General features: G+C 34.5%; 1 protein-coding gene across 6 annotated transcripts in view; it reads right to left on the bottom strand.

The window, feature by feature from the left end:
• The window catches only part of DCAF10 (DDB1 and CUL4 associated factor 10), a 56804-nt gene that overhangs the window by 32870 nt on the left and 8821 nt on the right, over nucleotides 1–15113 (bottom strand). For 3 of the 6 annotated variants that reach the window (XM_073806309.1, XM_073806308.1, XM_033858296.2), the window contains 2 exons: nucleotides 14763–14842; nucleotides 8366–8479 (listed from right to left, as the gene is read on the bottom strand). The exons of 1 other annotated variant lie outside the window; for it this stretch is intronic. In XM_073806309.1, coding sequence (XP_073662410.1) covers nucleotides 8366–8479; nucleotides 14763–14818 — 170 coding nt within the window. In that variant the 5' untranslated portion in view covers nucleotides 14819–14842. The remainder of the gene's footprint in view (nucleotides 1–8365; nucleotides 8480–14762; nucleotides 14843–15113) is intronic. 2 more of the 6 variants (XM_033858295.2, XM_019948943.3) reach the window with 1 other exon arrangement.

Below are 15113 nucleotides of genomic sequence, written 5' to 3'. Positions count from 1 at the left end.
AACATTAAATGCGCCAACATTCGAATTATAGGGGTTCCAGAAGAAGAAGAGAAAAAGAAAGGGACTGAGAAAATATTTGAAGAGATTATAGTTGAAAACTTCCCTAATATGGCAAAGGAAATAGTTAATCAAGTCCAGGAAGCACAGAGAGTCCCATAAAGGATAAATCCAAGGAGAAGCACACCAAGACACATTAATCAAACTGTCAAAAATTAAATACAAAGAAAACATATAAACAACAGCAAGGGAAAAACAATAAATAACACACAAGGGAATCCCCATAAGGTTAACAGCTGATCTTTCAGCAGAAACTCTGCAAGCCAGAAGGGACTGGCAGGACATATTTAAAGTGATGAAGCAGAAAAACCTACAACCAAGATTACTCTACCCAGCAAGGATCTCATTCAGATTTGATGGAGAAATTAAAACCTTCACAGACAAGCAAAAGCTGAGAGAGTTCAGCACCACCAAACCAGCTTTACAACAAATGCTAAAGGACCTTCTCTAGGCAAGAAACACAAGAGAAGGAAAAGACCTACAAAAACAAACCCAAAACAATTAAGAAGATGATCACAGGAACATACATATCGATAATTACCTTAAAAGTACATGGATTAAATGCTCCCACCAAACGACACAGACTGGCTGAATGGATACAAAAACAAGACCCATATATATGCTGTCTACCTGAGACCCACTTCAGACCTAGAGAAACATACAGACTGAAAGTGAGGTGATGGAAAAAGATATTCCATGCAAATGGAAACCAAAAGAAAGCTGGAGTAGCAATTCTCATATCAGACAAAATAGGCTTTAAAATAAAGACTATTAGAAGAGACAAAGAAGGACACTACATAATGATCAAGGGATCGATCCAAGAAGAAGATATAACAATTGTAAATATTTATGCACCCAACATAGGAGCACCTCAATACATAAGGCAAATACTAACAGCCATAAAAGGGGAAATCGACAGTAACACATTTGTAGTAGGGGACTTAAACACTCCACTTTCACCCATGGACAGATCATCCAAAATGAAAATAAATAAGGAAACCCAAGCTTTAAATGATACATTAAACAAGATAGACTTCATTGATATTTATAGGACATTCCATCCAAAAACAACTGAATACACATTTTTCTCAAGTGCTCATGGAACATTCTCCAGGATAGATCATATCTTGGGTCACAAATCAAGCCATGGTAAATTTAAGAAAACTGAAATTGTATCAAGTACCTTTTCCGACCACAACGCTATGAGACTAGATATCAATTACAGGAAAAGATCTGTAAAAAATACAAACACATGGAGGCTAAACAATACACTATTTAATAACGAAGTGATCACTGAAGAAATCAAAGAGGAAATCAAAAAATACCTAGAAACAAATGACAATGGAGACACGATGACCCAAAACCTATGGGATGCAGCAAAAGCAGTTCTAAGAGGGAAGTTTATAGCAATACAATCCTACTTTAAGAAACAGGAAACATCTTGAATAAACAACCTAACCTTGCACCTAAAGCAATTAGAGAAAGAAGAACAAGAAAACCCCAAAGTTAACAGAAGGAAAGAAATCATAAAAATCAGATCAGAAATAAATGAAAAGGAAATGAAGGAAACGATAGCAAAGATCAATAAAACTAAAAGCTGGTTCTTTGAGAAGCTAAACAAAATTGATAAACCGTTAGCCAGACTCATCAAGAAAAAAAGGGAGAAGACTCAAATCAATAGAATTAGAAATGAAAAAGGAGAAGTAACAACTGACACTGCAGAAATACAAAAGATCATGAGAGATTACTACAAGAAACTCTATGCCAATAAAATGGACAACCTGAAAGAAATGGACAAATTCTTAGAAATGCACAACCTGCCAAGACTGAATCAGGAAGAAATAGAAAATATGAACAGACCAATCGCAAGCATTGAAATTCAAACTGTGATTAAAAATCTTCCAACAAACAAAAGCCCAGGACCAGATGGCTTCACAGGCGAATTCTATCAAACATTTAGAGAAGAGCTAACACCAATCCTTCTCAAGCTCTTCCAAAATATAGCAGAGGGAGGAAAACCCCAAACTCATTCTACGAGGCCACCATCACCTTGATACCAAAACCAGACAAGGACGTCACAAAGAAAGAAAACTACAGGCCAATATCACTGATGAACATAGATGCAAAAATCCTCAACAAAATACTAGCAAACAGAATCCAACAGCACATTAAAAGGATCATACACCAGGATCAAGTGGGGTTTATTCCAGGAATGCAAGGATTCTTCAATATACGCAAATCAATCAACGTGATACACCATATTAACAAACTGAAGAAAAACCATATGATCATCTCAATAGATGCAGAGAAAGCTTTCGACAAAATTCAACACCCATTTATGATAAAAACCCTGCAGAAAGTAGGCATAGAGGGAACTTTCCTCAACATAATAAAGGCCATATATGACAAACCCACAGCCAACATCGTCCTCAATGGTGAAAATCTGAAAGCATTTCCACTAAGATCAGGAACAAGACAAGGTTGCCCACTCTCACCACTATTATTCAACATAGTTTTGGAAGTTTTAGCCACAGCAATCAGAGAAGAATAGGAAATAAAAGGAATCCAAATCGGAAAAGAAGTAAAGCTGTCACTGTTTGCAGATGACATGATACTATACATAGAGAATCCTAAGATGCTACCAGAAAACTACTAGAGATAATCAATGAATTTGATAAAGTAGCGGGATACAACATTAATGCACAGAAATCTCTGGCATCCCTATACACTAATGATGAAAAATCTGAAAGTGAAATCAAGAAAACACTCCCATTTACCACTGCAACAAGAAGAATAAAATATCTAGGAACAAACCTACCTAAGGAGACAAAAGACGTATATGCAGAAAATTATAAGTCACTGATGAAAGAAATTAAAGATGATACAAATAGATGGAGAGATATACCATGTTCCTGGATTGGAAGAATCAACACTGTGAAAATGACTCTACTACCCAAAGCAATCTACAGATTCAATGCAATCCCTATCAAATTACCACTGGCATTTTTCACAGAACTAGAACAAAAAATTTCACAATTTGTATGGAAACAAAAAAGACCCCAAATAGCCAAAGCAATCTTGGCTTTGAGAATGAAAAATAGAGCTGGAGGAATCAGGCTCCCTGACTTCAGACTATACTACAAAGCTACAGCAATCAAGACAGTATGGTACTGGCACAAAAACAGAAATATAGATCAATGGAACAGGATAGAAAGCCCAGAGATAAATCCACGCACATATGGTCACCTTATCTTTGATAAAGGAGGCAGGAATGTACAGTGGAGAAAGTACAGCCTCTTCAATAAGTGGTGCTGGGAAAACTGGACAGGTACATGTAAAAGTATGAGATTAGAACACTCCCTAACACCATACACAAAAATAAGCTCAAAATGTATTAAAGGGTTTCCCTGGTGGCGCAGTGGTTGGGAGTCTGCCTGCCGATGCAGGGGACACGGGTTTGTGCCCCGGTCTGGGAAGATCCCACATGCCACAGAGTGGCTGGGCCCGTGAGCCATGGCAGCTGAAGCTGTGCGTCTGGAGTCTGTGCTCTGCAATGGGAGAGGCCACAGCAGTGAGAGGCCCGCGTACCACAAAAAAAAAAAAGGATTAAAGACCTAAATGTAAAGTCAGAAACTATCAAACTCTTAGAGGAAAACATAGGCAGAACACTCTATGACATAAATCACAGCAAGATCCTTTTTGACCCACCTCCTAGAGAAATGGAAATAAAAACAAAAATAAACAAATGGGACTTAATGAAACTTAAAAGCTTTTGCACAGCAAAGGAAACCATAAACAAGACCAAAAGACAACCCTCAGAATGGGAGAAAATATTTGCAAATGAAGCAACTGACAAAGGATTAATCTCCAAAATTTACAAGCAGCTCATGCAGCTCAATAACAAAAAAACAAACAACCCAGTCCAAAAATGGGCGGAAGACCTAAATAGACATTTCTCCAAAGAAGATATACAGACTGCCAACAAACACATGAAAGAATGCTCAACATCATTAATCATTAGAGAAATGCAAATCAAAACTACAATGAGATATCATCCTACACCAGTCAGAATGGCCATCATCAAAAAATCTACAAACAATAAATGCTGGAGAGGGTGTGGAGAAAAGGGAACATTCTTGCACTGCTGGTGGGAATGTGAATTGACACAGCCACTATGGAGAACAGTATGGAGGTTCCTTCAAAAACTACAAATAGAACTACCATATGACCCAGCAATCCCACTACTGGGCATATACCCTGAGAAAACCATTAATTCAAGAAGAGTCATGTACCAAAATGTTCATTTCAGCTCTATTTACAATAGCCAGGAGATGGAAACAACCTAAGTGTCCATCATCAGATGAATGGATAAAGAAGATGTGGCACATATATACAATGGAATATTACTCAGCCATAAAAAGAAACGAAATTGAGTTATTTGTAGTGAGGTGGATGGACCTACAGTCTGTCATACAGAGTGGAGTAAGTCAGAAAGCGAAAGACAAATACCATATGCTAACACATATATATGGAATCTAAGAAAAAAAAAATGTCATGAAGAACCTAGGGGTAAGATGGGAGTAAAGACACAGACCTACTAGAGAATGGACTTGAGGATATGGGGAGGGGGAAGGGTAAGCTGTGACAAAGTGAGAGAGTGGCATGGACATATATACACTACCAAACGTAAAATAGATAGCTAGTGGGAAGCAGCCGCATAGCACAGGGAGATCAGCTCAGTGCTTTGTGACCACCTAGAGGGGTGGGATAGGGATGGTGGGAGTGAGGGAGACGCAAGAGGGAAGAGATATGGGAACATATGTATAACTGATTCACTTTGTTATAAAGCAGAAACTAACACACCATTGTAAAGCAATTATACTCCCATAAAGACGTAAAACAATAAATAAATAAATATAAAAAACCTTTGGTCTTATATCTGTCCAATAATGATAACCTACATCAGTTTTCTTTACCCATTTCTGGGTAGTTTTATTTTTGGTATCTCCATAAACAGTATATACGTGATTTTGTTTTTTATTCAAATTGCTATCTCTGTGCCTTTTAATAAAGAAGATCAACCCATTTATATTTACTGTGAACTATTAATATATTTGGAACTATTTCTACTTCCTGTTTTCTATTTATCCTTCCTTTCTTTTGCTTATTTTTTTTTACTTTTTTAAGCTCTCCTTTCTTTTACTGAACTGATCAAGTTTTCAATATTCTCTGCCACCCACCTTTGCTGGTTTGGAAGCTATAAACTATAGTTTTATTATTTTAGTTTTTTAATCATATATACTTAAATATAGATTGTTCTGAAAGAGTGTGAAATTAGTTAATATTTCTATCCTCTTCTTGAACATGATGTGGACCTTAAATGTTATACATTCCCACTGAACAAAATTTCCCCACACGTACAACCTATTTGTTGTTACCATCCAGAGCTACAATGTGCAGTTTGGTAGCCATTAGCTACATGTGGCTAATGAGTCCTTAATATGTGGCCAGTCTGCATTGAGATGTGCTCTAAGTGTAACATATATACTGGATTTTGAAGATTTAGCATGAGAAAATGAAAGTATCAATAAAATATCTCAGTATTTTTTATGCTGACTGCATGTTGAAATGAGAACATTTTAGGCATACTGGAGTAAATAAAATATATTATTAAAAATTAATATCATGTCTTTTTTTTAATGTGACTACTAGACAATTTTTAATTTAAAATTATAATTGTATTGGATAGTGCTAATCTAGAGTTTTCGTTTTAACTTTGTTTTAAATGCACCCTCCCCCACAAAAATCCTAAATTATTATCTTTCTGCTATTAATAATTAACATTTATAATTTCACTGAATCAAAATTCTTTATTCTAGAATAACAATTTACCTGGATATGAAATGGTATTAAACATTACTCTTAGTATTTAAGATATTACTCCTTTGTCTCCTAGCATCAACTGTTGTTGATAAGAAACCAGTCAGTTCAATTATCGTACCTCTGAAGGTAATCTGGCCTCTAACTTTGGTGGCTTTTAAGATTTTCTTTTTATCTGATATTCTAGAATTTCACCACAACCTGTCTAGATGTAGCTTTATCTTTGTTTAACCCACTTGATTCCAGAGTTTACTTTTGATTCAAGGATTCAGGTCCTTCAATGCTGAAAATTCTCAGCCTTTGTGCCTTCAAAATTTAGTTCTCCTCCAATCTCTGCAACTTCTTTCTTCTGTAACTGAGATATTATACATCTCAATCAATCTCTGGGTGAATTTTTTACTAATATTTTCTAACCCATTAATTCTCTCATCAGTGGTGCAAAGGGTAACATTTATCCCATTTATTAAGTTTTTTAATATACCAACTATATTTTTAATTTACAAAAGTTCTAGTTGGTTTTTTTCCACATTAACCTATTTTTTTTTCATAATTTTGAGCTATTAATGGGAAGTATCCCTTATTTCTTTGAGCATACTAAAAATGCTTTAAAGTTTCTTCCAATCAATGGAATACTATGCAGCCGTTAAAAAGAATAAAATCATCCCATGGGTACAAATATGGAATGATCTTAAATATGTCATTAAGTGAAAAAGCCAACGTATATAATAGTATGTGCAGAATGCTACCACTTATATAAAAGTTTATGTATATGTGTGTACATATGCTAGTACATGCATGAACTATCTCAGAAAGGATAGCAAGAAACTGGTAATAGTGGTTGCCTCTGGGGAGGGGAACTGGGTGGCTAGGGGAAAGAGGTGGGAGATAGACTTACTTTTCACTGTTTACCCTTTTGTACCTTTGAATTTTGTACCACGTGCATGTATTACCTAGTCGAAAAAAAATAAAATAATTCATTTTTTAAAATAAAGTCTTTGTTGGACTACTCCAAAAAATTAATTTTATCCAGAGAAAATACCTGTTCTAGTTGCTGGTTTTGTTATGATATTAATATTAGATATCTTCATGAGTTTGGGAATTTTGGTTATATAGGCTTATTTTGAGCAAGAAAGATTTAAAAATTTTTTCTCTTTCTTCCTATTTAATGGTTTTATAGTTGCCCCCACTTGGATTTCTGGAATCAAATCCACTACTAGGCCTCATAATGACATTAAGGCCTCCAGTTTCATGATAATATTGGAGCTATCACATATATACCTTCAGTCACCGACTCAACAATGGCTTCATTCAATTCCTGGTCATGAGGCTGTATCTTTATCATCTAAAACCTAGAGCCCCAGGTAATTAATAGCTTTTTCCTTTTTTCAGCCTCATTCCAACTAAACCCCTGGCTTCATATAGTAATTCTGGCTCTGGTTCCTGCCTCACATGAAACACTTTTAGCATTTTTGATTCCTCACTGGAGCTAAACTACTATATGTCAGTGCCTGACTGAAAACCCAGTGGGCTTATGGTTTCAACCCTGTAACAGCTTTGTGTCTGTGTTCCGGTCTGGCCATATGGCCACAAAGATGTTTATGTTGTTTCAGAGCCTGGCTGTATCTTTTGTGCTATTTAATCTATTGTTCTATATGTTTGGAGCTAGAGGTTACATCAAAATTCAATATGTCACCTTGACTAGAAGTAATTTCCTCATAAATTATTATTTTTTGAACATTAAAAGTAATCATTATGAAAGTCATATAATCTCATTATATAAAGTTTAGAAAATAGAAAATTACTCATAATCCATTCATTCTAACATATCCACTGTAAGCATTTAAAAATATTTCCTTCTAATCTTTTTCTTCTGCATCATGTCATATTTATATAATTTTTATGATTTTAACCTGTACTATCGCAAGCATTTGTCTATGCTGATATGTAGTCTCTGTAACCATCATTTTAATGACTGCATATTAGTCCACCAAGCTATTCAACTGTTATCTACTTCCCACATTATTGAGAATTTAAGGAGCTTCCAACAATGCTATAAAGAAGTTTTTCTGTGCATGTGTGTTTTTTTCCCTCAATAGTATGAATTTGGGGGCTGGTGGTGACAGAGGGTAAGCAGTGGGAGTGCCCAAAAGCATTATAGGACTATCATAATACATGGCTGAGATTCATAATGATGACCCTAATACACAAGGAGAAAAGGTGAGATCATATGGAAGTGAAAATGCATTTCAGAAAGATTCCAATCCAAAATGGTTAACAGTAAGTTTTGTAATTAAAGGGCTATGTTCCACAATTCCAAATGTGTATCACCTAGTAGTGCTGGACAAGGCATTATAAATTTTCATTAACTTCCGAAACAGAATATTTTGGGTCACATTAATAAAGTTCACTTTTTCACTATAATACTAACCTTATATTATTTACACAGTCTTCATGAGCTTCAGAAAGTGTTTTTATGTGCTTTGAAGATATAGGATCAAAAAGCAGAACTTCAGTCTGTTCACAAGCAACTGTCAGCACTGACCTGGAAGCAAATGACACATTTCTCTTATTTAGTTTTTTAGCATTCTCTGGTTATTGATATTCAACTATTTATAACTACACAAGCTATAGATGAATAACTTCTTTTTGTCCACATTAGTAGCAGATAGTTAAAAGACTGACACTACTCACTGTTGAAAGTAGTAGTAGGAAGTGGTACTCTCATACATTATGGTGAAGTGTAAACTGGTGCCGCTTGTGTGGAGAGTACAAGTATCTATCAAAATTTTAAACATGCATACCTTTTGACTCAGCAATTTTTTTCTGGGAATTCAATCTAGAGAAATAATTATTTCTAAATACAAAGAAGCACATTTAAAGATATGCTGCATTGTAGGGAGAAATTGAAAGTAACCTAAATGTACATAAAAGAAGGAATGGTTGATTACATAAGCCATAGTATATAATACTTTACAATATAGTACAACATTTAAAAAGAAAGGGATAACTTTATGTGGGTATGAAGAACTCTAAAACATTTTTAAATGAGAAAAGCTGGTTGCAGAAAAACATGCATAAATGAGGCAACTTAGGAAAAAAATCATATACAACAAAATTAGGTATTTCATCAGTATCTATTAAAATGCACTGAAAAGGTCTAGCATATACCCTACCAAACCAGTTTGATATAGTCAAACTTAACCTTTTCCTTTATGGATTTTTAGTATTATCTCTTGTTTCAGCCCTTTCCTATTACAAAGTTGTATTTTTATAAACCTTTTATAAACCCCATTTTGATTTCTGAAAATCTATTGTCATTTATTTATTTTGCCTTAGTTTTCTGTAGGTGCTGATCTTTCAGATTCAGACCTAGCAAATGAAATCCTGAGTCTTTGAAAGTTCAGGTCTTCTCAATTTATAGTTCCAATAACAAATGGTATTTTTACACTTTAAGATGAAAGTGCATAAGATGGAATTTTAAATGGCCAAATTTTTCTATTCAGAACAAACTTTTTAGATAAAGTGGGGAGGGAAAAATTCTACTAAATTGAAATTTTTTCCATATGTAGTAATCATGAAATTATCCTTTAAAGGGTGTCTGCATAAACCCTTTTGTGAGGCATCTGGATTTCAAAAGTTTACTAATATGTGAAGGATTTTTGTAGGATTTTTGTGCTAGTTGACCATGATGAGTAAAAGTATTCAAATTAATATATGTAATTTTAGAGGATGTATAAATAATCATTTCTTTTTGTTGGTCAGAAGAGTCATGAAATGAAATTTTCTTTTTGTGCATAAAAGTAATGAATCAATGATTCTGGGAGAGTCTTAATCTTAAACACTGTACATAAGAGACCTATTAAAAAAAAGAGAGACCTATAAAACTGATAGTCTTTCTTTTTAATTAATTAATTTTATTTTATTTATTTTTGGCTGTGTTGGGTCTTTGTTGCTGTGCGCGGGCCTTCTCTAGCTGCGGTGAGCGGGGGCTACTCTTCATTGCGGTGCGCAAGGCTTCTCATTGCGGTGGCTTCTCTTGTTGCAGAGCACAGGCTCTAGGCACGCGGGCTTCAGTAGTTGTGGCTTGCGAGCTCAGCAGTTGTGGCTCACGGGCTTAGCTGCTCCACGGCACGTGGGATCTTCCTGGACCAGGGCTTGAACTCGTGTCCCCTGCATTGGCAGGCAGATTGCTAACCACTCTACCACCAGGGAAGTCCCATTTTTTTGGTTTTAATACCAAAAAATCTATTACAATAGATTACAATCTATTTTTGTACATGGCATGATTTGTAACTTTTTAAAATGGATGTCATTTGTCCCAGCATCAAAGCCTATACTTTTCTAAATGCTGTCTTTATCATACACAAGTTTTTTGGGGGGACTCTATATTCTAGTCTATCCAATACTACCACAGTATTTTAATTTCTAAAAGGTTTGACAAGTGGCAAAGCAAGCCCCTCATTGCCCTAATAAACATTTTTTGGGGTGCTAATGTCATACTTTCTCTTTCAAATGAATTTTAGATATAGCATTATCAGGTACTACTAAAAAATCTTGTTGGTATTTTTATTGGGATGCAGTATCTTTACAAATTAATTTGGTAGAATTTATATCATACAGTATTGAATCATCCCATCAGTAATATGCATAGTTTCCCACATATTCAAGATTTTCTTAGCAAGAGTATTGTAACAATCCTTGGAACTTTGAACATCCTTATACATTTAGAATTGACTTAGGAAGTTATGTACACACACCCCCCCACACACACACAGATCCACCTGTGGGTTTTAATTGAGATTGTAATAAATCTAAAGAAAAGTTTGCATAGAATTGACATCTTGACAATATGGAGTCTTCCAATCATTGAACATGTCATATCTCCATTTACAACAGAGATTTTCTCCATATGCATCATGCCTATCTTTTGTTATATCTATTCCTGGGTACTTGAGGTTTTTTTGATGCTTTTGTAAATGTTCTTTTTAAAATTGTTTCATTTGTTGCTGGTACACAGAAGAGTAACTGATTTTTAAAATATTATTTATCATCAATCTTGCTATTTTATTTAATAATTTATCATAGGTTATTTTAGGTTTTCTTTGTCAATAATCATATCTATAAACAGTTGCTTTGTTCTTTGTTTTAAGATAAATTTATTTATTTTTGGCTGCGTTGGGTCTTTGTTGCTGCGCACGGGCTTTTCTCTAGCTGTGGTAAGTGCGGACTACTCTTCGTTGTGGTGCGTGGGCTCCTCATTGCAGTGGCTTCTCTTGTTGTAAAGCATAGGCTCTAGGCACATGGGCTTCAGTAGTTGTGGCATGCGGGCTCAGTAGTTGTGGCTTATGGGCTCTAGAGCACAGGCTCAGTACTTGTGGTGCACGGGCTTAGTTGCTCTGCGGCATGTGGAATCTTCCCGGACCAGGGCTCGAACTCATGTCCCCTGCATTGGCAGGCAGATTCTTAACCACGGTGCCACCAGGGAAGTTCCTGCTTTGTTCTTTTTAATACTTCTTTTCCTTGTTGCACTGGCTAGGACTTTCAGTACAATGTTGAATAGAAATGTTAATATAGCGTGCACTCTTATCTCGTTCCTTATCTTCAAGAATACATTCATCATTTCATCATTAAGCACAATGTTTGCTGTAGGGTTTATTTGTTTTGGTAGATTCCTATTATTGGATTAAAGAAATTAATTCTCTTCTACTTAAAATCTGCTGAGTGTTTTTTTCCATTAATATACATTAAAGTATATAAAACATTTTCTAACACTTATTGAAATTATCCTATAGTTTTCTTTTTAATATGTTAATGTAGTGATTTACATTAATTTATTTTCTAATGTTAAATCAATCTTTCATTTCTACCATATTGCTAGATTCAGTTGGCTAAAACGGTGGGTTCACATCTCTGGCTACCCTCCATTTGCAGATCTTGGCCCTGCAATTTCCTCATTGCCTCAATTCTCTAATCCTTTCAAACATAACTTTTTATATCTTACATTAGATATTTATGTTTTTCTCTAGCTTTTCTAATTATTCTCAGTTGGAGGGTTGGTCCAAACCATCTACTCCACTACTGGACAGCTACAATCTCTACTTCTTGTATCAGAAAATATGTCCCCCTTTCATTCTGAATATTTGGGTATTCTCTTGATCAATCTAATGAGTGTTTTTCATTATTCTTTGTCTTTTTGAAGACAGATTTTTCTGTTGAGTATTTCTACTTAATTTTTAGAATTTCACTAATTTTACTCTTTATTGCTGTATTTCTTTCCTTTTACTTTCTTCAGATTTACTTTACTACAACTTCACTATTTTTACTGTTTCTTGAGATGGACACTTAGCTAACTAATTTTCCTTGTCTTCCTTTCTAGTTTATTAAAGATTATAATTTTCCTACTGAGGATTTACTTATATCCCACAACTTTTGCAAGGTGGTACTTTCATTATCATTTAGTTCTAAATATTTCTAATTTCCATTATCATTTCTACTTTGACTTATGAGTTATTTATAAATGTTTCTTAACTTGAAAATACATGAGGTTTTTCTAGTTTTCTTTTAGTTACTAATTTCTAGCAATCACATTATACTGAGAAACTACTTAATGATAATCTTTTGAAATATGTGGCCTTACAGGAGAGCAATTTTTAAATCATCCTTGTATGTTTGCAAAAATAAAATCATGAGGCAGCTGTTACATACATATAGTCAAATGTGATATTCAAAAAATATTAAATATTCAATAGTAATATAAATTAACATGAATAAAAATTTTAAAACATTAAAAAATTAAACTAACCTATAGGTTATAAAAATGCTTGCCAAGTGGTATTAGTTCTAACTCAAATTGTTCATCAGATTATTCTAGTAATTCCCATTTATTAATTTTTGGAAATTGTAGCCATAATCGTTTTTTTGACACAGATGCTTTTGTCTGAACCATGAACTGCCACAGGAAATTGCATAAAGCCCCTCCAAGAATTTCCATGTTAAACAGGTAGTCATTCATATAAAACACACTTATGGTTACCAAAGGGGAAAGGGAAGGAGGGAAGGATAAATAAGGAGTATGGGATTGACAGATAACGAAAAACAGATAAGCAACAAGAATTTACTATATAGCACAGGGAATTATATTTAATATATTTTAACAACCTATAATGGAAAAAAATCTGAAAAAAATATAACTGAATCACTTTTCTGTACACCTGAAACTAACACAATATTGTAAATCAACTATACTTCAATTTTTTAAAATTCCTCATAAATAGGTAGTCATCAAGTAACCTGTAGAATTGATAAGTAAAAAAAAAAGTCACTCTTAATAGCAACAGAATTGTTCATGGGAGGTGAATTCTCTTTTCAGCTTTTGCTGCAGTTAACAGTAAGTATATTAAAAATTTTTTGGCCCTTATAATGCTTGCTGTTAATTTTTATATTCAATTACATTAATAACTAAGTCACAAAATAATTTATTGAGACATCATATTTAATTATATCAAACCTAATCCCTCAGCCCAAATGAGACATAATGTAATACAGCAGTTAACAGCATAAACCAGAATACAAATCTTTTGTGTTTCATGACCTTTCAGCTTCTCAGTTCTCTCAACTAAATGTTTCTGGTAAAGAGACTACTAATGTTGGCAGTCAAGTTCATTAATACAGTGTTATTAATGTCCATGGTGGGCATGTATTCAGTGGCTTTTGCAAACTTATCCCACTAAATAAATGTGAAATTCAGTAAGAATGATAAAATTAGGGAAGTACATCCCAGGAGTCATTCATCCATAAACCATCCTCATAGACCTCATTCACCTGCCATGGATTGTATCCTGCAATGGGTATGCACACTTTGCCAAGAGAATTAATGTTTGGATGGTGCCTGCAGTAGTGCCATTACTCTCATCAGACTGCTCTTTTCATCTCTCTGGATCTCCCCAGAGGCTGCAGTTCCCACAAATGACCATGTGAGAATGACTGGGAGAGTGTGTGAGAAAGGCAGGCAGCCCCATACTAAGGGGAGCCAAATGGTCACTCAGCATTTGCCTATGGATTTTTTGTGTGTCGGGGAGGATACCTGGCATGGGGAGAAGAGCTTAGAGTGGATGCTGAAGGTCTCTAGTAAGATGTTTCTTGGCAGGTTGCTGTGCCAGTTCTTAAATCTTCAGTTGCTATATAATGGGTTACTGAGAGATCCTATGGAAGGTGCTTAAGCACTAGGAAGGCACTCAGTGAGCTTGGGGCAGTAACTAACTACTCAACCACCATGGATATATATTAATATTTTAACAACTGGTACAGGTGAACCAATGTGTACTAGCTGAATATCAGGCCTGAATGCAGTATTCTATACATGCCCTTTAGAGCAAGATTTTAAGTGGTGCTGTTTCTATCTTGTGTACCCTTATGTTTGTGTCTGCCTGCTTAACTGAGGTATGCTATAATGTGTATTAAGATCATCCCCTATGATGATATATTTTTCTCTTTTCTCCTTGAAGTTATCAATTTTTGATGTATATAAATAAAAAACCCTCAATTTCAGAACTGTTTTATCTTCCAGGTGAATTGAGCTATTATCATTATGAAGTAACCTTCTAACTCTAGTAATTTTTTTTTTTTGCCTTAAAGCCTATTTTGTATATTAATATAGCTCACCAGCTTTCTTTTGTTTAGAATGTTTGATATGTCTTTCTCTATCCTTCTAGAATGTGTTTGATATATGCCTCTCTCTCCTATGTACAAGAAGTACTAGTACTTCTATATTATAATTAGTAATATTTGGATTTATTTTCAGCCATTCTTTGTGCTTTTTGTTATACCTTTTCTTTTTTCTCCTTTCCCTTTCTTGACTTCTTTTGGAATTTTTTCTTCTCATTCCAAAATTGTTTCTTCTACTAGTCTGGAAATAATATATTTATTTGTCTTTTGGTGGTATGCACACATTAAAGCCTAAAGTTAATATATCACAATTCTCCCTCAAAAAAAAGAAAAAAGGAATTTAGAGCATCCTTTCATAATTTATGCTATTGTTGTCTACTATTTTAGCTACATCTTTGTTAATCCCAAAAGAGAAAATCAGATTTAATTTTACATACAAATTTTCCACATCCTTTGTTCTTCATTCCTTCTAATATCTCTGACCTTACAGTTCTGATTGGGTGCATATGTAT

The sequence above is a fragment of the Tursiops truncatus genome, chromosome 6, assembly GCF_011762595.2.
Source record: "Tursiops truncatus isolate mTurTru1 chromosome 6, mTurTru1.mat.Y, whole genome shotgun sequence".
NCBI classification, from domain to species: Eukaryota; Metazoa; Chordata; class Mammalia; order Artiodactyla; family Delphinidae; genus Tursiops; species Tursiops truncatus.
Note: the sequence above shows the minus strand (reverse complement) of the source record. Positions and strands in the feature narration are given on the sequence as shown.